Source organism: Neovison vison, chromosome 1, assembly GCF_020171115.1.
Source record: "Neovison vison isolate M4711 chromosome 1, ASM_NN_V1, whole genome shotgun sequence".
In the NCBI taxonomy this organism is placed as follows: domain Eukaryota; kingdom Metazoa; phylum Chordata; class Mammalia; order Carnivora; family Mustelidae; genus Neogale; species Neogale vison.
In genome coordinates, this window is record NC_058091.1 from 236,560,866 (window position 1) to 236,585,087 (window position 24,222).

Here is a 24,222-nt window from a genome sequence, read left to right on the forward strand (position 1 = left end):
TTGAGTAATATCAGACTTAACCATGAATAAAACAATCTCTGATGGGCCTATTCATGTCTAGAGTCATGGTGCATTAATGACATGACAAAGAAAGGATAATCTAGGCTTGGCCAACAATTCCTGTTTCATTAACCGTCTGGCCAGAGCCAGGTAGAAAGATCCTGTGAGATAGTCCAACTATTTTGGAAGAAAACCTTGTATCTGGGCAGCATGCTAAGCAGGTTAAATGGTAGTTCTAGTGAGAAGGGAAGTATAATTCTTAAAGAGGCAAAATGTCAAGGTTATCTCTGAAAAGAATAAGAAAACCTGATTAGCAAGCTAGATTGAGAGGCATGCTTGATACAGAAAACTGCCATTTGCCTGGTAACTTAAGGGAATGTGCTTAAATAGTCCAGTTCTGGGGGTTAATGCACTGAGCTAGCACCTTCATTCTAACAAACTCCACTGGGATGACCCTGGGTCTAGGGCAGATCTGAAGACCTTCTCTGAAAGGAGGTCCAAGGCTTTTATGAAGTGCTAGCTCATGCAGAAGGCAAACTATGCATTCTGGGGAACTGAGCTGTGTAACCAGGTATTAAAGAAATACCTAAGTGCTCTGTCTGCTGTTTTTATCATTATGATGGTCCCATCTTCAACATAACAATGCATAACAGGGTCTCCAGGAACTTATAAGATCCACCAAAGCATTAATATTTGTGCCAAGGCCTGAAACTTTCAATATATAATAGGGAATCTCTAACACCTGGTATTTTTTTTTTTTAGATTTTATTTATTTATTTGACAGACAGAGATCACAAGTAGGCAAGAGAGGCAGGCAGAGAGAGAGAGAGGGCTCCGCAGAGAGCCCAATGTGGGGCTCGATCCCAGGACCCCGGGATCATGACCTGAGCCAAAAGCAGAGGCTTTAACCCACTGAGCCACCCAGGCACACCTTTAACACCTGGTACTTTTATCTGCCTGGCATCCTTTGAATTGTGGCATCCAGTTTTCCTTGGATTGCCCCTCTCCCGTTACATGTGGTTCTACCAAGAGTCGAGAACCTCTCGACTGCCTCATCAAAGTAGTAGGTGCATTACTCAAGAGAGGCTACAACTTTCTTTAACCTGCAGTGGAACCCCAAGAGGATGAAGGTGGTCAGAGCTGAGACATTCCAAAGGTAGTACTCCAAAGGCACTATACAGAAGTTCCCTTGTTATTTTCCACCCCTTATTTTACCTATTATTCAACAAATATTTATGAGTGCCTCCTACTATATAGAAAGCGCTGTTCTAGATGCTAAGGATTCAATGGCACAGAAACAGAAATCTCCAACTTCAGGAGTCTACATTTCAGGGAGAAGAATACAAAACAACAAATAAGTCAAATACAGAGTATATTAAAGTGATATGTGCTATGGAAAAAATTAAGCAATGCTAGTGGGAAGGGAGCACAAGGGCTGGCGGTTACAATCTTAGAGCAAGACCTCACTGAGGAGGGAAAGGAAGGGTGGACAGATCAGGGCTACGGACTGAAGGGCATAGCAAACGGGACTAAAAAGGAGCAGCCAGGAGGCAGGAGGAAAACCAGGAGGATGTGATATCCTGGAAGCCAAATGAAGAAAGCATTTCAAGGAAAGAGGGAGTGAGAAACTGTGAAACCCTTCAGAATGATCAGAGAAGGGAAGTCTGAAGCTGATTTAGCAACACCAACATGACACTTCTCAGGGGAGGAGTAGGTGTAAAAGCCCAAGTGGAGTAGGATCGAGAGAGGATTTGGGAACAGCAACACAGACAACTATCTGAGAAATTCTGCTGAGAAGAGCACAAAGAATGGGGGAGTATCTAGAAGGAGATGCAAGATTGAGAAAGTTTTCTGTTTTTTTTTTAAGATTTTATTTATTTGAGGGGCACCTGGGTGGCTCAGTGGGTTAAAGCCTCTGCCTTTGTCTCAGGTCATGGTCTCATGGCCCGACATTGGCCTCTCTGCTCAGCAGGTAGTCTGTCTCCCTCTCTCTCTGCCTGCCTCTCTGCCTACTTGTAATTTGTCTGTCAAATAAATAAATAAAATCTTTTAAAAAAAGATTTTATTTATTTGAGAAAAAGAGAGAGAGACTGAGAGAATGAGTGGGAGGAGGGGCAAAGGGAGAAGCAGACCCCCCTATGGAGCAGGGAGCCCGATGTGGGGCTTGATCCCAGGACTCCAGGATCCTAAGCTGAAGGCAGACCCTTAACGGACAGAGCAACCTAGGAACCCTCAAGAAAGGTTTTTATTGTTGGTTTTTTGTTTTGTTGTTGTTTTTCTCATTTGTGAAGGGTCACAGAAATCACAACTTGTGCTGATGGGAAAGTCTCAAGAGAAACTGAAAAGTTGGTCATGTAGGAGACAGGGGGAAAACTCTTTGGGAGTTAAGTCCTCCTGGACGCAATCAGGAATCACATCTAGTGCCCCAGGGCAGGGAGGGAATGCCTTTAGGTACAAGTGCGGGACTGTTCCTCTAGCACACAGGGAGGAAAGGTAGAAACACAGGCATGGGGGTGGTAGCTTCTGGAAGTTCTCTTGATTGCCTTTATTTCCTGAGTGGAATAAAAAGCAAGATCTGAGACAATTTACAAGAGTAAGAGTGAATGGCGTAGGAACGTGAAGCAGGATACCAGGCATATAAGCGCCCTTGAAATTGCTTTCCAATGTCTGATGGTTCAACTCTACTTTCAGTTATATGATTGACCCAGAAGACGTCCAATAAATTCCATTCTTTTTTGTATTAGCCACAGTTGACTTCTGTTGTTTACAACCAATGATCTGATATACCAACTTTTTCTTGAGGCCTAGGATTATTCATGTTCTCACTGAAAGTCCGACTTTCAGGGGCACCTGAGTGGCTCAGTCAGTTCAGCGTCTGACTCTTTTTTTTTTTTTTTAAGATTTTATTTATTTATCCGACAGAGAGATCACAAGTAGACAGAGAGGCAGGCAGAGAGAGAGGAAGGGAAGCAGGCCCTCCGCTGAGCAGAGAGCCCGATGCGGGACTCGATCCCTGGACCCCGAGATCATGACCCGAGCCGAAGGCAGCGGCCCAACCCACTGAGCCACCCAGGCGCCCCAGTGTCTGACTCTTGATTTCAGCTCAGGTCATGATCTTAGGGTCATGAGACCAAGCCCTGCATCAGGTTCCAGGCTTGGTGGGGAGTTTGCTTGAGATTCTCTCTCTCTCCCTCTCCCTTTGTCCCTCCCCCCAACCCCACTCATACACACACTCTCTCTCTAAATAAAATCTTAAAAAGAAAAGTCTGACTTTTATAAAATAGTGATTCTATTTTATCAAATCTTGTACATGCCTAAAGGCATAGCAAGACCAGCTTCCAATATACCAATGGGCCCAACAATTTGAGCTCCCCTCCCAGAACCAAGAAATAATACTTTTCATTTACCATACCAAATTAGAAACACTAAGCAGTATGCTAAACTACTTAAAGAAAAACATGTCGACTCATGTGAGAAAGCAGAAACGACATATCAAAATTCAAATCCCCTGAAATTTCTTCAAACTTTCTTTTGAGTTAAGCTGCAAGAGTGTCTACCAAGACAGCATGAAGATGAATACACATAAAACTTTCCTCGGGGTGTAGAGTAATACTTCAAAACAGACTTCACTAACTCGGGGAGGGAAATCCACATCAAGAGTCCACTACGAGGTAACCTGGAGGCACAGAGAACTGTTTTTACAGTGGATGGCGATGTTTAATCTGGGAATGGCATCTGAGAGGGCAGGCAAACTGAGTAAGAATGAAGGAAAGACTCCCCCACAAAGAGAAACACTTTGAAGATCACAAAGATGAGTGGAAATTTCCAGACCATGCAGACTAAGATGAGTCTTCTTGATATAACGTGTCATCCCCTCCAGGAAATTAATAGTTATTAAACTGCAGCACAGACAGCTGCTTCTGAGATGAAATCAGTCTTGCAACACTAAGAAGCAGGAGGTTGAAGGCAAGTAGTTGCTAATCTTCCACAGAAGTCAGCCTCACATAGCTTCTTTCAAACAGGTGCACTGCTCTGCGGGGCATTTGACTCATGAAGAGCCGTGAATACTAACAGGGAAGTGTGAAGCTTGGTTAAGGTATGACCTGAAAGTGGGTATTAATGGGCTCTTTCTCCCATATGACCCTGAACTGGCACATCCCTTGCTAGGAAGGGTGCAAGCAGTAGTCAGCCCTTTGGGCCAAATGCACAGAAACTGCCAAGAAAATAAAATCAGAGCAAAAATAAACATATGCACACACAAGAGCTCTGTGTGCTATATTTTCAGCATCAAGCCCTAAGATTTTTGCTTACCAATAATGGAACTATGAAGAAAGTCCCATCTCTTGAATAAGAATGACTTGTTTTGGCCTAATCACTTGAATAATTCTCCTATTTTCCCTCATTTTATAAGACATGGCTCCATGATCTTCCCTCCCCCATTCCCCAACTCCTCCAACAGATTATGAAAGCTGACGATTATGATATGAATGCTGAGGATATGCCAGACACTCTTCTAAGAGCCCTATGTGAATTAGTTCATTTAATCCTCACAACAACCCTGAGAGGGCAGGCACTATTGCTGTCTCTAAGTTTCCCAGAAAGAAGGGTAAAATAGGTGAAGCCTTTTATACTTGACTTCTCCAGGCTTTACTAGGGGTTTTGCAGGGGGGGTGAGGCAGAGAAGTTAGTTACCACCTGGGTCAAGTACCGGAACTTGCTCCATCTGTTGGGATCATCTTGCAAGTAGCTAAGGACTGTTGTTTGGAGCCCAACTCCCCCCCCCTCCCAATTAGTCAAAGGTTTCCCCTCAGAATTTTTAAAAATAACCCTTGCTTTCAGGTTGTGCATGTGTAGATGCCACTCTGTGTCATGCCTCCCTGGAGTGGGAAGGAAGAGGCAGGAGGCACCTGGTATGGGAAGAGGTGACAAGCTACCAGGCTGCACCTGCATGAAGCAAGGTGCAGGCTACATAACTGGTTCCTGCAGTGCTGGCTGAAGTACACACAGAACAAGCCAACAGAATCTGATGTGCTAATTTAAAAGTTTCTGATAGTGTTATTTGAGATCTGTTTCACATAAGGAAACTCAGGCATAGAGAAATAATTCACATAAAGTTGTAGAAGGGACAAGAGCCAGACCAGGCAGTCTGACTCCAGAAATGGTCTCTTAAGCACTGTGCTCTCTCCGTGATGAGCTTCAACTGCCTAGAAGTCTGCCAGCTGCCTCAACTGCAGCTGCCAGGTCTGAGCCACAATAGCTGGGAAGAATCGATTAGGAGACTGGTCAGAGTACGAAAATAAGTACTGCAGGTAATGCTCACCATTCAATGCAAAGAGGGCGCAACAAGAGAGGGCATGGGCGCACCACACAATGGAAGCAAATCAATTACTGTTGTGCCACCAAAGAGAGAATTCAACAGAACCAATCCTGGGCCTAATGCCTAAGAAATAAGGCTCATCAGAGCAGAAATAAAAGAATTGGGGGTTAAAAAGGCAACAGACAAGATCTTTTTTGAAAAGATAAAATAGATGGAACTTTAGCTATGTTCACCAAGAAGAAAAGGAAAGATGACTCAAATTTGGAAATGAAAAAGACTTTAAAAGAAAGGAAAGAAAGAAAAAAGAAAAGAGAAAGAAATCTGGTTCTGCTAAAAGCTGGCAAAGAAGAACAAAGACATTTTTATGTTAGTTAATACCCTCGCTTTTATAACACCTCACAATAAATGGGGGCAGCCCCATGAGAGAGGAAAAGATGGCGTCCTTCTCTTTGCTTCTCCTGGAATTTGAGAGGGAAACTCCACGGCCACCTGGGTTCAGAAGAGGAAGAGGTACATCAGAGAACAGGAAAGTCACTGAAAACATTAACCCAACAGAAGTGGAACAACTCAGTGCAAACAGGAGACCCAAATCAAAGGGGCTCCAAGACTGCTGAGCATTAACAGCTTGAAGCCAAGCATTTCCCCTTGCAGAATGGGTGTTTCTTAGGATGTGAAGGATTTAATTCTTTGAGTTCAGAAATTCCTTTTTTTTTTTTAAAGCAAAAATTTAAACTTAACTTGTATCTTTCCTTCTCCTAACCCTAAAGACTGAAAGGTCACAAAACAGAGAAATTCTGGAAGTTGAAAGTAAGTGAAGGTCTGGCAGCTAGGCTAAATAAGGGCTGAGGTTTGATTTTGTCTACATTTCCATTAATTTAAAGTGCTAAGTTGCCTGTTTGCTTTAAAATATGTGGTTCTCCTCTTTGCAGTATCCCTTTAAATAGATTTTCCTTTCAGTGTGCCAAAAATAGCTAGAGAAGGTCCTTTGAGAATCCCATTCTTAGTCTTAAAAAATACATTCTCCTCTCTAGCCCATGCACATAAACAGATCTGGAAGCACTTCTTCCTACTTCTTCCAGTGACCTCTAATTTATCAGAAATAAATATTTTAGGAGAAAAAACATAGCTGGTCAGGGAAATGATTCTCCCAGCCCATTTTTGCTTGTTCATTAATTAAGCGATCACTCAATCTGAAGTCCCTCTTTCAGAACTAGCAGATAGATGGGCCAGGTGCTGATGATCCAAATGCCTACCCCATGGCCAGGCAGGTGGGGGGCACAAAAGAGGTTGACTACACACAAGGGATAACAGAGACAGCTAGGATTTGGTGCACTGAGAAGGCATGCCCAGGGGGTTAGGGTGTGGCCTCTAGCCAGTTGCAGCCAACTCTGAGGAAAGACGTCTAAATTTTTTCAAGTAAAATCACCCCAGTTAAAAATGTTAGAAATCTGTCCAAAATTTTAAAATGGCAACATGTAGAACAATACCAGACAGAATGCATGTATGAGCTACTCTGGCTGGACACTGTTGTTTGCAATCTCTAAGTAAGAAACAAAAGATAAAGGAAGACATACTGCCTGTCCCCTGAGAGTTTAATGCCCTAGTAGGGTTAAGAAGCTAGTCACTCGGTCAACTGTCCCACAAGGTGGAATGTGATACTCATTAAAAGGGAGAAATAAGCGAAGCCTTTGGGAGCTGAGGAAAGCGAGAGGGCCCTTGAGGCAGAAAGGATTCTTGTAGTCAATGACATCTGAGCTGGGGCTAAAGAATGAGGAAGACTTTGGCAGGCAGACATTGGGGAGGGACCATTCTAAACAGAGGAAAATGAATTGCACAAGGTAAAAAGAGGGAGTTGAAAAGAGAATGTTTGAGAAATTGTCAAGGCACTCTTCATGCTTCTACCTGACAAATATGTGTGAGTGTCTGTGTGTGCCATGCAGTAGGGACGCAGAGGTGATCATGAGGGGACACAAGATGAGGCTGCAAAGTATGAGAGTGCCCAGCCCAGACAAGACGTTGGGAGGTGGTTCCCTGAGTTTTATCTTCAGAGCAATGGGAAAGTTTCCTTTGAATTTTTTTTAAGCAAGGGAATCACGTGTTAAAATCTGCAATGCTCCAAGTTCCCCAGCTGCAGAGCATGCATTCTGTGGACTGGAAGAGAGCCAGAGTGAGTTGGGAGGTGGCCTTTGCAAGTAGTCTGGGAAAGAGATAACGCCAGCTTGGACTGGGGGGGTAGGTTGCTTCAGTAGGTAGAAAGGAGCTAAAATCACCAGAACTACCAGTCCAGGGTAGGATTCAATGAGGTAGAAGCCAAACGGGACTGGAGAATGTGGTCAGCATGGCTCCACGGGGGTATCAGGGCACACCACCAGTGGCCCAGTAGCCAAGCAATGCTGTACTGGCAGCAGCGGGTGTCCAGGGGTTACTAGAGACAGGAAAGGTTTAGGAGCCAGGGTGTATGGCTGAGGTAAGATTGCCAGAGAAGCTCATAGGAGGTTTCCATTTTAGAAAGTCATCATCTAAAAGCACTATTTTCTTTTAAATGTGCTTTGTAAAATTCCACAGCTGTTTTGTTTGGACTAGTCTTGAGGGCAAGGAAATAACTAGCTCTTCTCCTGTTCAACAATTCATCAATAAACCAAATCTTTAGATTTGGGATGGAAGAAGGAATATTAGAATATCTATAAGGTACATGTTAATGCCAAGTATCCATGCCCACTTCCCTTTATTTTGACCACTTCTTAAGAACTTCAAAGAATGCTAGTTAACCATCACGGTCCATCCTCTTTGGTTCTAAGCCCTAGCAATGACTTTCTTTATAACCACAGGCATTTGTATGTGAACCCAATTCACTCTCCTTCTGGATCATTAAGGAAATATGAATATATTCTTCTGGACTGGCAGGAATTCCTGGAAGTACTCATATTCCAAGGGGAAAACAGCCAAGCCACTAGATGCTCAACTCTTGATAACTTGTGACAATGGAGTTTACGTATTTTTTTATTTCTTTTCAGCATAACAGTATTCATTGAGAGTTTATGTATTTTGATAAGATCTCACTTGTATGCCAAGCATTTGCCCTAAATCATTTTATGATTTCTGCAATACACAGAATTTTGTCATTTTTGCAAAGCCACGACAAGTAACAGATCATCCAAATAAACATCAGATGATGGAGTAATGAAAATAATAGGAATCAGCAAGTGGCAATGAGACTAAAGTTGATTTTGCCTTCTGCATTTCTCTGTCCTGTCTTCCACCTCCCAAATCTTAGAATTTTAGTGTATGTGTGCCCATACTACAGATGTATTCTTCTTCTCTCCCAAACTGGTCTATCTGTCCCATTTGTCTTAACTGTATTAGCATACCATGTGAAAATCATTCAATAGATTTATTATTCTCTGTTGAATCATATTTTATCAAGACTATTTGCAGTAAGCATCAGGCACTGGCTACTCAGAGCTCTGCTTTTATACTGATATCTAGGCTTCCTGCCAGTGGCCCAAGGAAGTTCTGTTTGGTATAAAAAAAATCATGGTGGCCTCATTCCCCTTGTTGAAGAGTGTTTCAACTCTGGAGAAAGTCTGGAGAACTTCTGGGAAAAATATCATCATAGCTCTTAAAAAGAGAAGCGAAGAAAAAAATAATGCTTTTTCTGCCTCTGGACAACCACAAATGTGCAAGGATGCAACACAACATCTTATTGACCCTGACCTAGCCAGCACAGTGATGCTGGCTGGGAGCAACATCATAGAAATAACCTGAGTACTTTGTGAGCCAAGAAATTAACCAACCCTTTGGGCTGATTCTGTGTAATGAGAAACAGATTCCTTTATTGTTTAAGCCATTTTGAATTGGATTTTCTGTTTCTTACAGCCCAGAACATCCTAAATGATAGAATACTTCTTTGCAGAAGCAAGAAAAGGGCTCTATCTCTTTGACAACATCCTAGCAACAAAGGAATACTTGCTTCAAGAAAGAGAAGAGACTACGACTGATTTCTCAATAAGCATTTTGGGAAAACTAGCTGTGAAAGGTGTTTTTAATAGCTACTCCTGATGTATGGAGAGTCCTTTGAAATCCTTCCAGTGCAGCATAAACACTGTAATAAAATGATGAGCCACTACGAATGGTATGTGTGGGGATATGCAACATAGTTGGAGTCATCATAATATGTAGGTATTAGGAAACTACCATGAAATTTGTCTTTATTTTTCATCTACTCTTATTTCTTTCTACAATCATAATATTGGGAATTTTTTCTCTTCTCCACTCCTTTTACCTGATGAAAACACATAATTACATGATTAGAAGGGAACTCAGAAAACTGGGGTTCAGAGAGGTGGATTAATTTCCACAAGATCCCACAGCTTTCCAGGAACCATTTTCTTTACTATTAAAACTGCTTTATGCATGATTTTAAAACAAAACCATTTGCTGAACTCTCAATTTAATGTAATGTCAAACTGTAAAAATATGAGAAATCAAGACTGGATTTTTTAGTAATTTAATTATGAAATCTCCTTTTTGAATTTATTGCTTTGAGCTTCTTTGTGCTATTTCTATTACCTTCCTAAATCCTAATCCTTTCCACTTAATACCATTTCTCTCTCCTAGAAAATCCCTGCATGTGGCCCATTCTCTTGGCCAGTGATTCTTAAAAGACCGTTTGCTTCTAAATTACCTGAGAAATAAAACAGACATGCAGATTCCCAAGGAGAGTCCAATTTAGTAGAGCAGGGTTGAGGTCCCCCAATTCAATTGTAAACAAACACGCCAGGTGAGTCGAACTGTGCTTTGAGGGACATGGCTCCAGATTACACACTAGATTCCAGAATCCAAATAGAAAATATCTAATTATCATAGTGGATTTAAGCTGGAACAACAAAAATATGTGCACGGTTGCCTGTAATTTTTATGTTCCCTCTGAGGTCTGAAACAAACCCAAGAACTCTGTGATTTGGATGCACCCTGGTAAGCATTCGCTTGGAGGCTTTGAGATTTTATCCTTTCCCCTAAGACTTTTTTCCCCTCTGAGTACATTTCTACTTGGGATTAAATATAAAATGTCTTAACTCTCTCCACAGCTAAAAGAAATCAATTTTGGAAAGTGTTTCAAAAGAGCACTTTAAAAATTGCACAACACAAAGTATCCTTCCTTTGAACCAAACGACTGAGAGATACACAGGGTATACACGGTAGGTAATGAGAGCAGTGAACACGGGTTTTCCAGCAGATCCAGCCCTGAAACCAAAACTTAGGAAGGAAGTTGACCATTAAGTAAGTGGACCAGAGGAACAATAGTTCAGGCTTATCAGAGGGTAAGTCTGAAATTGAGAAAACTGAAATCAAACAGACAAACCCCTTATTCCAAGTTAACTATCACTTCCTGGTCAATTTTAAAATAGGACAGTGCTGTAAATGAGAATATAGCATTTAAATGGAATCTTAGAACTTCTCTGGGTGCCAAAGCCTTTTTTCAGAATTAAATAAATACTCCTTACTGGATTAAGCAATGCACATTTATACCCATCTCCACAGATACTTTTAATCCCTATCTTCTGAGACCAAGAACAGAGCCTACTGAGATCTTAAGTCTGTGTGTTATAATATTGGCTCTGACCAACTCACACTATAGCCTCTATGTACATTCCTTAAGGATTAAATGAACAAAGAAATGCCTCATAACCTCATAGAACCAAAGAAAATCATTGTGATTGTGAATCAAAGGCAAGACACAATGCTCCATAAATGCTATACTATAAGTAACTCCGGCAACAAAGTTGGTTTAAATTCATTAGAAGGCAAAAGTCAAGGTCATAGATGTCACCTGCATATTCCAATTGTACTTCTTGTTAGATCAGGGACAAAGATGGTCTGAATTTAATGGGATTTCGAACACAGAGGTGGACAAGAGGGAGAAAGTGAGCTATCACCCAAGAGAAAAATAGGCTCAAGTGTTTAAGATCTACCTTAACAGTTTTTGGTGTTCTTTAAAATCATTTTCTTCCCCCCTTTAAGATTCCTAACAATCTTCATGACACTTTAAAATGGGCAGATGTAGGGACGCCTGTGTGGCTCAGTTGGCTAAGCCGCTGCTCAGGTCTTGATCCCAGGATCCTGGGATCGAGTCCCACATGGGCTCCTTGCTCGGCAGGGAGCCTGCTTCTCTCACTGCCTCTGCCTGCCTCTCTGCCTGCTTGTTTGTGTTCTCTCTCTCTCTCTCTCTCTGGCAAATAAATAAAATCTTAAAAATAAAATAAAATAAAATGGGCAGATGCAGTAGTGAGTCTGCTGGATCACCACTGACTTTCCGTCATGCTCAGTCCAGTTATGCTCTCAGCACAACTCCACAGCTTGAAAAGCCCACTGCTCTCAGCTGGTTCTGAAGCCTTCTCCTCCAGCTGCTCCCTAGAGGCTCAAAGCCTAGTGGCCCTAACAGAGCAGCCATGAGCATCCCCACACATACTTGGCCAGAGTATATAACCAGAATTTCCTCTGTTTCAGTAAAGGCCCTTCAAGTGTGCAAAGTTTTGTAACTAAGATCTAAACCAGCTTTTCTCTTGAACAAATGCCTGACTGGGTTGTGTGGAATAGGCACCAAAATGTCATCTGAGAGCATCTGGAGTTACTTCTTAAACCCAGTTCTCATTATTTTAAATGCACTTCATCAGGACTCTTTTGACATTTTTTGGGCATTCTCCTTGTAAGCCTGCATGTTCTCTGCTATGCTTAATTGTTTCTGAACATGCAGTCCTGATACCACATGGCAAGAAAAACATTCGACCAATAACAGAGAAATCCTTGATTCTGCCTAATTGTTTCTGACCAACATGCTAAACACTCTTGCTCCTTCATAGTTAAAATCTGTGGAAATCTTTTGGGAACACATATACTCTCTTTCCATAAGGCGCTATCAATGTGCTTAGTAGAAACAGGAAAACAAACCATCATAATCTTTCTCAGCTGACTATCGACTTATCCCAGAGAAATGACTTAATGGCATGAGAAAAGTGTGGGTAAGGACTAAATGCACAACACACCAACCAGTTCCATAGACTGTGTGGCTTAACGATTTAAGTTAGCTGTTGTAGTCTTTCTTAAATACTCCAGTCTCCAACCAAGAACTTTCATCCAATTCAATGGAAGGTTAGAACATACACACATGCAGTCACTGATGTAGCAAGGTAAGTCAAGAAGGCTATTTCCAAAAGGGTCCACCAATAGTTAATAAACAAAAACTCAAAACCATCCCAAGAGTAAATATTCTTAGCAGGACAATCAGGCCCCATGCTGAATGCCTTGCTTTATCTCAGAGGGCACATAGGCATTTGTGAAAGATAGATAGTTGATTTATTCCCTAGACTTTAACACATGTAACATTTAAAAGCACTAACACTGTAGATAAATAAAGAGGAGCCTACTATCCATACCTGACTGATGAAGAAACTAAGGAATTGAGGGGTCCATTGCTTGTCCAGGGTTCATTAAGTGGCTTAAGAACACAGTCAACTCTAGAACCCAGGCTTCATTACTCCAAATCCCAGGTGTATAAACCCACAACATGTTCCTATTTGTCTCTGATCATCACAAGAACATACAACTCCTGAAAACCCTGCTTTGTGACCTGGTTATCATGGATGGCATATTCCTGTTTATCCTAGGACATCACAAGAGCAAAAGCCCCCTGACCTCTCTGCCTGGTGGCCTGGTATCCTGGGCACTTCCCCAGCCTCCTCTGTAAGGACCACGTGGCATTTACTGCTATTACCCACTGCAGTTAACACTTCACACATTTCTTTCCTAACCCTTCAGCATTCCTGATGCAACAGTGAGAGGGGGAAACCTGAACAGAACAGAGACCAGCTTTAGCACTAAGATATGAACTTTCTAAGGGTGAGAAGAGGGCAGCATTCCGTCTTAAACCTACTTTGCCAAGTGGTTCATGAGCAGCTGTAACATCTGCCTATTTTTCTCTGGGAGCCGATGAACAAGGCTGTGGATTTCAGAGACCCGAGACTCCTGGTTTTCCAGCTCTGCAAAGGAAGGAAGGACGGAATATTTGATCAGTGACACAGCCAAATCAGATTACAAAACAAAATCAAAGGAAACCAAAGGTTGGGCACTTTAAGAACCTGTTCTATGGACTCATGGCTAGGTTTAAGTGTTTTTAATGGTGCTTTCTGTAACAATTCATTTAAAAAAATGACTGTTTAAAGAATTCAAACCAAAATGATGATGGGAAGAAATGGAGCCAGTCAACTGCACACTTAGAGCAGACAGAAACCTGGGAGCAGCTGGCTTCCTAGAACGATGGCTTCATTTCAAGGAAGGAAGGAACTTTATGCACTTGTCAAATGATGAACAAATTGTACATGAACAACATTACAACGGTCTCAAATATCAAAACAATGTCTCAAGACAGCATCCAACAAATCGAAGGCAATGTCCAGTCACTCTCAAGTCATGTGTGACACCCAACCAGCCCAGTGGAAGAAAGAAATGGCTGATGAAACATGTAAATCTTCCTGCCAACCTGTCACCTCAATCAAACCCTGCCACGGTTTGGTTGAATTTGGGTAAGTGACTTCATTTCTCTGGGAGATAAACTGATAGTGCTCACCATACCTATTTATAGGATTGATGTGAGGTTTAATTAGAGAATGGCTGCTATGGGTTTGGAATTTCTCTGAGAAAGAAATCACATAAACAGGATCTTTACTCCCAGCTTTATCTCAAGTCTTTCTCCTCCCTCTTTTAAGGAGACAACTCTGAGAAGATAAGGCCACCAGAACATTAGGTACTACTAAATAGGGCCAGTAGTAGTTACCAGGACAAACAAACTTTGAAGGCTTAAAGGAAGCAGGGAGACCACAGAGACTATTGACACAATAACACTGTGAAGATTCATGCCAGATTTAAATCTTACTATCTCTTACAGGAGGCCTGCCCCGAACAGACAGATTCCCGTATACTTAGGGTAGCTTGCACCTAATCCCTATGTATTTTAATACCAGTAATATGACGCAAGGGACCTGGATGATATAGCTGAAGAATGATCATAAGCTGTAAATGGAATCCATGATGGAAAGGGGACTGGGAAGTTATATAAATGGTGTCATATTCAAGGAAACAATTCCAATGCTCAATTTAGGTAATGTGTGAAGTCTGATTCATTCTGCAAAATGCTACTCAAGGGCTGGGAAAAAACCCAAGGAGCTAGAACTCCAATAATCAAAATTAGAAAGCCAAACTTGCTTTCCTCTCCTCTCCCCACCCCAAAAACACATTCTGAAGTTTCTCTCCTCTACTGTAAATTCAGTGTGGTAGCAGGGTCCTTGACAATCTCAGTTTGGTTTCATTTCTATTTTGTGTCTGTCTCATGAGCACATGTGTAGGTATTTACATACAAAATACAGAGGGTAGAAAGTTTTTATTTTGGGATACTAACTGTTCTTTGATATAGAAAAATGTATTCCTTTTCCCCCTTAAAACTGGCAAAAAGAAAACTTACTTGCCGCTTTGATGAAACTTCTTTGAAACTGGTACATCATGAGTGGTCCTGGAAGCATTCTGGGATAAAAGGATATACACCAGTCAGTTTAATAAAAACAAACAGACTCCCTAAATAGCAGCAAAGACACTGCCCAACTGTATTCAGACTAAGATTAAGGGACACAATAGCAACTCAACAGCCCAACTGAGTTTCTCTTTTTGAAAGGGTCCTGAGATTTCCTGTGACATTTTCATGCTCTTTCTTCTTTAAGGGAATGGATACAACTATGTTTCCTAGTTACAACTAGGAAAGTGCTAATGTGAAAGTCTAGCACAAGCCAAGAGATTTCCTTTTCAGTCAGTGACTCACCCATTGACAAGAGCATTTTAAGATGTGTCTGAGAAAAAGGAAACTAACTAAACATTTGTAATTACCTGTGCTAAAACTCTTGTCTTCCCAGAAGCTTGTTATTAAAATCAGTTCATCTGGAAACACTATGAGAGACTTCTGTAATTTTTGTGGCAAATTCACTACCGAGGGTTGCTCCAGAATGCCAAAAGTGCTAGAACCCCTAACATTAAGCACGACATAATCAAATTTTATATAGTTTTTTAAAAGTATGTTTTATACTTAACATTTGTTAGCTAATCATTAGATCAACATGTACAAATTAAGTGCTAAATACAAACCTCTGTGATTTGGTTTTGTGTAAACTACAGTGATAGTATATGTGGTATGAATGTTTAATCAATATGTTTAATGAGTGTGTTTAACTGTAAACTTCAGCTTTTTTCTGACAGTCCAAATAACAACCTTCTCAACAGACTATAAATTATTCTTGACTCAGGTTCTATTTTATTCTCATAAGAACCCCCAATTTAACTCCTGATCATCACTTGCATTACATCTTACTCTTGACTTCAAGATCCTTCTATCAATTCCCCAATAGGCAATAAAACCTGCATCACCAATTTCTTTTCTGCGGCTTGTTCCTCCTTTGTTTTTGAGCCAAGTGAATCTTCACAAAACCTGAACAAATGCTTATGCAGTTCACTGGTCTCCTCTTAGTTCAGACTGGACCCTCACCTACCCTTCAAGTTCAGGGTAAGTTTCAGTCACTTCATAAAACTGATATGGGAGCAGCTAGAATCACCCATTCCCTTAATAACCAAGGGAGGGGCAAAAAATAGGAGTCATACCATGCACAGTGTTACGAGATAAAGAGTCTATTCTCCAATAAAATAACATTTTCCTATATTAGCAGAAGGAGTCAAAAAGGACTTCCATTAATAAGGACAATCTATTATGGAGTCTATCTGTAGATAGATTATATTGCAATGCACAAAACTATCAAAACACATAGGATATGTATGTAATTATGCATTTTCAACAGACTGAGATACGGAGTTCCTTGTTTTCTGACTAGAGTATTTGGGGATTTCAGGAAATACCATATTTTAGGTTCTGTTAAAGGCTAATCATCATAGTAACTTCTCATAAAGAGCAAAGCTTCTTGAATCACTCAAGGCATCCCCACAAATGGCAACCCATCAAGGATGGATGGCTTACAATTGGTTTGACCAGCTGAGCTAATTGCACCCACACATAAGCTGTTTCTATATCCAAACACCCACTCAACAGCTTTCTGGAGGCTGGAAATAAAACTGCTTTCTTCCTGATTGCATGATAGCAAGCTGGCACCCTGCCCTGCAAATGGAAAGTCCCTACCTTAGGTAGGTCTTCAAAGCACTAGTGATTGTCTTTATCTCCCATTCAGCACAGATATCGGTCTCTGTTTCAGAAGCTGTTTTGGGGTCTGAAAAGAAGAAAAGGCAATGTGTAAACAGGAACAGAAAATATAGCTAAAAACCAAGCATGGTATATAAAACCATTCAGCCTCCCTATTAACCAAAGAAATCCAAATTAAAACAAAACAACACCTATTTTCTTTGCTGGTTCAGTTAAGAATATGGTTAAAAATCCAAGTATCTATTGCTGGCAAAAATGTAGTGAAATGGATCCTCTCAGAAACTGCTGGAGGCAGAAGAGATAAAATGCAACAGTTATGAAAAGCAATTTGGCAATATGTGTCAAGAGACATAAAACTGTTTATGCCCTTTGAAGCAGTAATCCCGTTTCTCACAATCTAGCCTCAGAAAATAAGATAAAGCAAAACCAAAGTTACATACCCCAGGAACATTCAATACATGCTAATTCTCTGTAACAGCAGAAAAAATTTTAAAAGGAGATAACTTAAATGTCCAATGATGGACAAATGATTATCTTGACATGGCTCCGTGATGGAAAACTATACTGCATTTATATGAAAATACTGACTATGCAACAGTAGGAAAAAATGTGTGGATTTTCATGCAATGTCAAGCAAAAACACCCAAACAAACCAAGATTTGAAAGTTTATGAAAAAATTATATGAACAAAGGCTGAAAGGAAGTACTCTAAAATTAATATAGTGGTTGTGTTAGAGGGGGAGAACTGTTGTTTTTATATTTTCTAAACTATGACTAAATTCCATTACTTTTATATGTCTTTTTTAAAAATTGCCTTAAGCCAAGAAGTGCAATGGGGACCGCCATAATTACACTGGCTCCTTATCATTTCTTCTTTAGTCTCCTCTTGTGTGGATTGGTCAACAAATGTGTGTATTTAAAATGCACATGTATTAAAGGAAGAGACCACTCTTAGAGCTAGTCTTCCTTACAGCCCCATCTCACCACTGACAAGGTGGTTGGAAGTAAAGGCTTTCAGTATGGTGAACATAGAATCCAGCTTTCTTACACACAACTAGTGATTTGCATGCCTACTGCACATGCTTGGGGGAAGGCTCTAGGCTTCCAGGGGTGGGAAATGAGAGTCAGACAGACCAGTCAAAGCACAGCATCTCTTTGGCCCCACGGCTAGTTCAGGGAGAACCCAAGACCTAAGCCAGTGGAATGTCAGGATCCTTCAAGGAGACAGGGGAGAGACTCTCTGCTATTTCCTTTTGGGTTTGTACCTGGAAGGTTCTCCGAACTGCTCTAGATGCCACCACCTAGAGTCCAAGAGTGAAGTCTGACAGACAAAGCCAGACGAGAGAAGCAGAGAGAGCTGGTCTTGATGACATGGGTTGAGCCCTCATATCTCGCCATTCCTTTTTTATCATATGAGCCTATAAATTCCCTTTTCCTTAAGCTAGGTAAGGTCAGGTTTTCTGTTTTTTCTTTCTTTCATTTTTTTTTTTTTTTTTTAACAAACAGAAGAGAACTAAATAATAGAGCAGTTAAACAGAAACAGCCACTGGACTCTTTCTCAACAGTCTCAAAGAAAAAAGAGGTTCTTCCTGCAGAGACACAGCTTTTCAGCTGGAAGGGGAGAATGAGTCACAAGTGGGCACAATATATTTTCTATTTATTAGGAAAGAACCCACTTTCATTCTAGTAGGAAGAGTCCAAATAATCATGAGTGGATTAAGGAGTTAGGCTCTAATCCCCAGGTAAGGGCATAAATCCAGCTGATACCCACTGCTCTCAGTATGTTCCCTGATACATTTAATTTTTTTAAAAGATTTTATTCACTTATTTGACAGACAGAGATCACAAGTAGGCGGGGGGGTGGGTGGGAAGCAGGCTCCCTGCTGAGCAGAGAGCCCAATGTGGTGCTCCATCCCAGGACCCCGGGCTCATGAGCTGAAGACAGAGGCTTTAACCCACTGAGCCACCCAGGTTCCCACATTTAAATTTTTTTTTTTTTTAAAGATTTATTTATTTATTTTAGGGGAGAGGCAGAAGGAGAAAGAAACTTAAGTAGACTCTGCCCTGGGCATAAAGTCCACAAGGGGCTTGATCAGGTTGTGAGATGACAACCTGAGCTAAAACCAAGAGTCAGATGTTTAATTTACTGTGCCACCCAGGTGCCCCTCCCCCCATATGTATTAGGTGAAATAGAAAAGGCCCCAGCTCCCAATACATTTAGTTCCTAAAGACAGCATATTTATGTGTTTGCAGGTAACCCTAGCATTAATGAAATCTGTCTTATCACATGAAACAAACAATAAACAACATAAAGTGTGTGATTTTATTTCTAGGATCACAGAACAGCAAACTCCATAAAGCTCTATCATAGCAAATTTCTGAAAAGCCAACCCAAGGGTGATTCTCCAAATGACCAAAACCTCTGCCGCTTTAATTCTCTTCTTGCTTTGTCATCTTTCACTCCCTTAATGGTTTCTTCCTGCGGAAGAGCATGTACCAAAAAACTTTGCTTAGCATGACCTTTTCCCCTCCCCAACCCGAGACACATGGAGAGCTGCCATAGTGCATGGTTCCTGGATGCAAGACAACTGTTACTGTACATTTTTCTGAGGAACAAACCAACTTCCACCCAAGAAGAGTGAGCCCAACACTTAACAAGCAGCAGTTGGCAGGTCGGGGAGTTGTGAACTGTTCCACGGACCACATTTAGCAAACTAATGATTAGCGTCCATTTATTCGGGCTCTGTAACCATAGGAATATTGTGTAACATTACAGAGAGGAGAGTCAGATTACAGTCCAGCTAAAGGGCTTTTTATAGCACCAACAAGGCAAGGTTTAGAACTTGAGCACGTCCATTTTAATTCATTTACTATCCAAACTAAATTGAATACAGCCTCCCAAACCACCTCATTTTCAGAAAGTGCTGCCAATTTCCACACCTCCCTTACCAATGCTCCCTCTCACTCAGAGAAACCCTGGTGGCATCCAAACATGACACAAAGGCATTACAATTATCCTCTGAACTCAGTACATTTCTCCCCACCAAGTCACTTGACCATTGCATTACACTGTGAAACGAACCTAAGCCAGAGGATCAGGCCAACATACAGAAAGGCAGCCTGTGGGTAAACTAAACTGAATAGATTTCTTCATGAATCTGCTCCCACAGGAATCTGGAAAAATAGGAGACAGACTAGAAGCAGCAGTTACAAGGGGAATAGTCTCAGAAACATCTCAACAATCAGATGGACTAGAAAGATCCATCTAATCCAGTACTGTGTTGCTGATGAAAACACGAGAGACATTCTGGAGGAAATGATCAGGACCAGCCATCTATGTACTCCTAAATTTCCTAAGAATTCATTATAATTGTATGTAAATTAATTTTTTTTCTCTTTAACTGAGAAAATAACATGTGCACCTGGCAAAAAAATATTCAAGCAAAACAAGTAGATAAACATTAAAATGTAAACCTTTCCTGTGCTAGAGGCAACTATAAATAACAGTTCTGCGTGTATGTATGCTATCTCTAATAACACACGCAAATACAAGCATATAAAAGCATATAAATACATATCACTTTTTAAAAACATAAAGACATGTACACTATACATGTCATTTTGTGCACTGTTGTTTTCATTTGACAGTACCTTGAGAAAGTGTTCCACATTAGCACACAAATTTATCTATCTCACAGAAGTACTTCACTGTATCATAATGTTCCCATTAATGGAAATTAGATTATTCCCCGAGTTTTGTTATGATAAACAATGATATAAACTACTGTTTCCATGTACATGACTTACCTATAGAACAAAAAAACCCTCAAAATAAAATTGAAATTAAAAAGTATATGCATTTTTTAAAAAAGATTTTATTTATTTATTTGACAAAGATCACAAATGGGCAGACATGCAGACAGAGAGAGAGGGGGAGAAGCAGGCTCCCCGCTGAGCAGAAAGCCTGATGTGAGGCTCAATCCCAGCACTCTGAGATCATCACCTGAGCCGAAGGCAGAGGCTCAACCCACTGAGCCACCCAGGCGCCCCAAGTACATGCATTTTTAATTTTGAAAGCTATTCCTCAACTACCCCTCAGAGGATGTACCATTGACTGATCCCCAGATCCTAGAACAATATGCAGAACTTTGATCTTGGCCAGTCTGTGAGGTGAAAAAAGTCCCATTTTTAATTTGCTTGTTCGATTAAAAAAAAAAGAAAAAGGAGGAGGAAGGTTGAGAATCCTTTCCTATGTGTCAAGTTTATGGAGTATACTCACCTTTTATAAGCACATGGTTGCATGATTTAGGACAAATGTATACAGCCAAGTAACACCCACAACCTGAATAAAGGTAATTTTCCATCACAATGAAAATCCTCCTGTGCGCCTGTACAATCAATCCTCTCCTTCCACCTCCAGCTCCTGGCAACCACTGTCACAAAGCACAATAGTTTTGAAATCCACCCGTGTTGTTGCATGTATCAGTGGTTTGATCCTTTTATTGCTGGGTAGTAAACAATTTTATGGATATCCCACAATTTGTCCATCCATTCATCAGGTGAGGGACATTTGGGTTTTTTTCTAATTTTTTACAGTTATGAATAAAGCTGGTATAAATATTTACATACAGGTTTTTATGTGGACTAAAGTTTCACATCTTGGGTCACTACATAGGAGTGGAACTGGGTAAAAATATGTAGGAGAGGTCACATAGTAAATATGTTTAACTTTATCAGAAATTGCTAAATTGTTTTCCGAAACAGTTGGGTAATTTTGCTTTCCCACAGCAACCTGAGAGCTCTAGGTGCTTCACATCTTCATCAACACATGATATGGTCAGGTGTCTAATTTTGAAATTTTAGCTGTTCCAGTAGACATGAAGGAATAACTGTTTTTTTAAATTTCCTTTTCTAGTGACTAGTGACATTGTTTATCTTTTCTTGTACTTTCTGTCCATCTGTGTATCCTCCCTGATAAACTATTCAAATCTTTCATCCATTTTTAAAACTGAATTGGTTGTGCTCTTATTACTGAATTCTTATTACTGAATTACTTGAGTTATTTTTAATAAATTCTGGATACAATTCATTTGCCAGATAAATATCTTCAAAAGGTTTCTTATCTGTAGCTCCCAATTTCTTTTTCTTAGTAACTTTTAAAGAGAAGAAATTTTTTATTTGGATAAAGATTTTTTTTAATCAGAATTTTCTTTTCTGTTTCCTACTTTTTGTTTTCTATTTAAGAAATCTTTTGTAAACAAAGGTCACCAAAATTTTCTAAATTTTCTCCTATAAGTTTTATAGTTTTAGTTCATAGGTTTAGGAATATAATTCATTTTGAGATTATTTTTATTTTTATTTTTTTATTTTTTAAAAGATTTTATTTATTTGGCAGAGAAAGAGATCACAAGCAGGCAGAGAGTCAGGCTAAGACAGAGAAGGAAGCAGGCTCCCCGCTGAGCAGAAAGCAGGGCTCGATCCCAGGACCCTAGGATCATGACCTGAGCTGAAGGCAGTGGCTTAATCCACTGAGCCACCCAGGAGCCTGAGATAATTTTTATGTATAGTTTAAGATAAAGATGGAATTTTCCCCATATGGATGTCCAATTGTACATTCATTAAAATTACTGTCCTTTCCCTTACTGAACTACCGTGAGAGCTTTATCAAAGATCAACTAATCAGATTCTGAACACCTACAAATTCAACAGGAGATAGAAGAGAAGAAGAGCAGCAATTCTAGGAACAGAAAATAGACCACTTTCGGGAAGATAGGACGTGTGGAGAAGCCAATCCAAATCGACAGGAAGATAGACCACAGGGGAGGGGCCGGCTCCCAGCAAGCGGCAGAGGAGTAGAGCACAAAATTGGAACTTTTAGAAGTCTGCTCCACTGAGGGATGTTGTTCCAGAGGCTAAGTGGGGGTGGAGCCCTTGTGGGGACAGTGTGGTTTCAGAACCCTCAGGATCACTGAAAGACGAGGGGTGCCTGAGTGTGGCAGAGCTCCCAGGTATCAAAGCAGGGAAGCCAGCTAGACAAATGGACTGAGGTGAGACTTTCAGCTCAGGGTTAGCTTAAACTGTGATACAAGGCACAGTCACTCCACTGTTCTTTGAGCAACGACCCCACAAGTGGCAGATCCGGAGAGACCCCTTCCTTCCTCCTCTGGAAGGAGTGGTGCGTGACTGTACCACAGTAATCTGCTCAGTTTGGAGACTCCAAACAGGGCCCTGCACCAGAGATAGAAATGCTTGGGCACAGGCCCGGTGACCCAGAGTGCGGCTGGAGATCAGGGAGACAGGAGGGATTGACTGTTTTTCTCTGAGGGCACACTGAGGAGTGGGGACCCAAGCTCTCAGATCCTGCGGCACCAGAGATTGGGAGGCCACCACTTCCATCCCTGTCCTCCAGAGCTCTATGGAAAGCATTCAGGGAACAAAAGCTTACTAGAGAGAACCTGAGCAGATTACTTAGCCTGGCCCTTGGCAAGGGACGTGCAATTCTGCCTCGGGCAAAGACATTTGAGAATCACTGCAACAGGCCCCTCCTCTAGAAATCAGAAACAACACTGAGCCAAGACCAAGATCATCAATCAAGGAGAACTGCAGAAATCCAGAGCAAGGGAAAAGCAACACATAGAACTCATGGCTTTTTTCCCATGATCCTTTAGTCTTACAGAGTTAAATTTTTTTTATTTTATTTTTTTCTTATTCTTTTTTTTAAACTTTCTATTTCCTATCTTATCAATACCTTTTTCTAAAAAAACTTTTAAAATTTTCATTGTTATAGTCATATTTTATCGTTTCATTATATTTAACCTTATTTTTTGTATACATTTTTTTTTCTTTAAAATTTTGGGAGGTAATTTCTTCTAATAGATCAAAATATACCCTAAATCTAGCTCCAGACTGATGACATTCTCTCCTCTTTTTTTTTTCTTTTTCCAACCAACTTATCAATTCCTATTTTTAAATCTTTTAAAATTTTCATCTTTACAAACATATTCCATTGCTTCATCATGTTTACTCTTATTTTTGCATATATATAAGTATTTCTTCCTTTAAAATTTTGGGACATAGTTTCTTCTACGAGACCAGAATAGAATACACCCAAAATCAAGTGGGTGACTCTGCTCTACTCACCAGTCTAATATATATATATACATACACACACACACACACACACACACACACATCTATATTTATTTATTTATTATTTATTTATTTCCTTCCCATTTTTCTCCCCCCCTAGTTTTGGGTCTTTTCGGATTTGGTTAGCATATATTTTTCTAGGGTCTTTGCCACCCTTTTAGTATTTTACTCTCTCATTCGTATGTTCTTATCCAGATAAAACAACAGGGCAGAAAAACTCACCACCAAAAAAAAAAAAAAGAGGCAGTACCAATGGCTAGGGACCTTATCAGTGTGGACATTGGAATGTGTCAGAACTAGAGTTCAGAATGAGGATGATCAAGCTGCTAGCTGGGCTTGAAAAAAGCATGGAAGGTATTAGAGAATCCCTGTCTGGAGAAATAAAAATCCCTTTCTGGAGAAATGAAAGAACTAAAATCTAACCAAGTTGAAAATGAAAAAGGCACTAATGAGGTACAATAAAAAATGGAGGTTCTTCCTGCTAGAGTAAATGAGATATAAGAGAGAATTA

At 40.5% G+C, this 24,222-nt stretch overlaps 1 protein-coding gene across 3 annotated transcripts in view; it reads right to left on the reverse strand.

Annotated features, from left to right (window-relative positions):
• ARHGAP26 (Rho GTPase activating protein 26) overlaps positions 1-24,222 on the reverse strand; it is a 443,705-nt gene that overhangs the window by 152,211 nt on the left and 267,272 nt on the right. For all 3 annotated transcript variants that reach the window (XM_044225350.1, XM_044225370.1, XM_044225360.1), the window contains exons 15-17: positions 16,542-16,629; positions 14,832-14,890; positions 13,248-13,353 (exon numbers count right to left, since the gene is read on the reverse strand). In XM_044225350.1, coding sequence (XP_044081285.1) covers positions 13,248-13,353; positions 14,832-14,890; positions 16,542-16,629 — 253 coding nt within the window. The remainder of the gene's footprint in view (positions 1-13,247; positions 13,354-14,831; positions 14,891-16,541; positions 16,630-24,222) is intronic.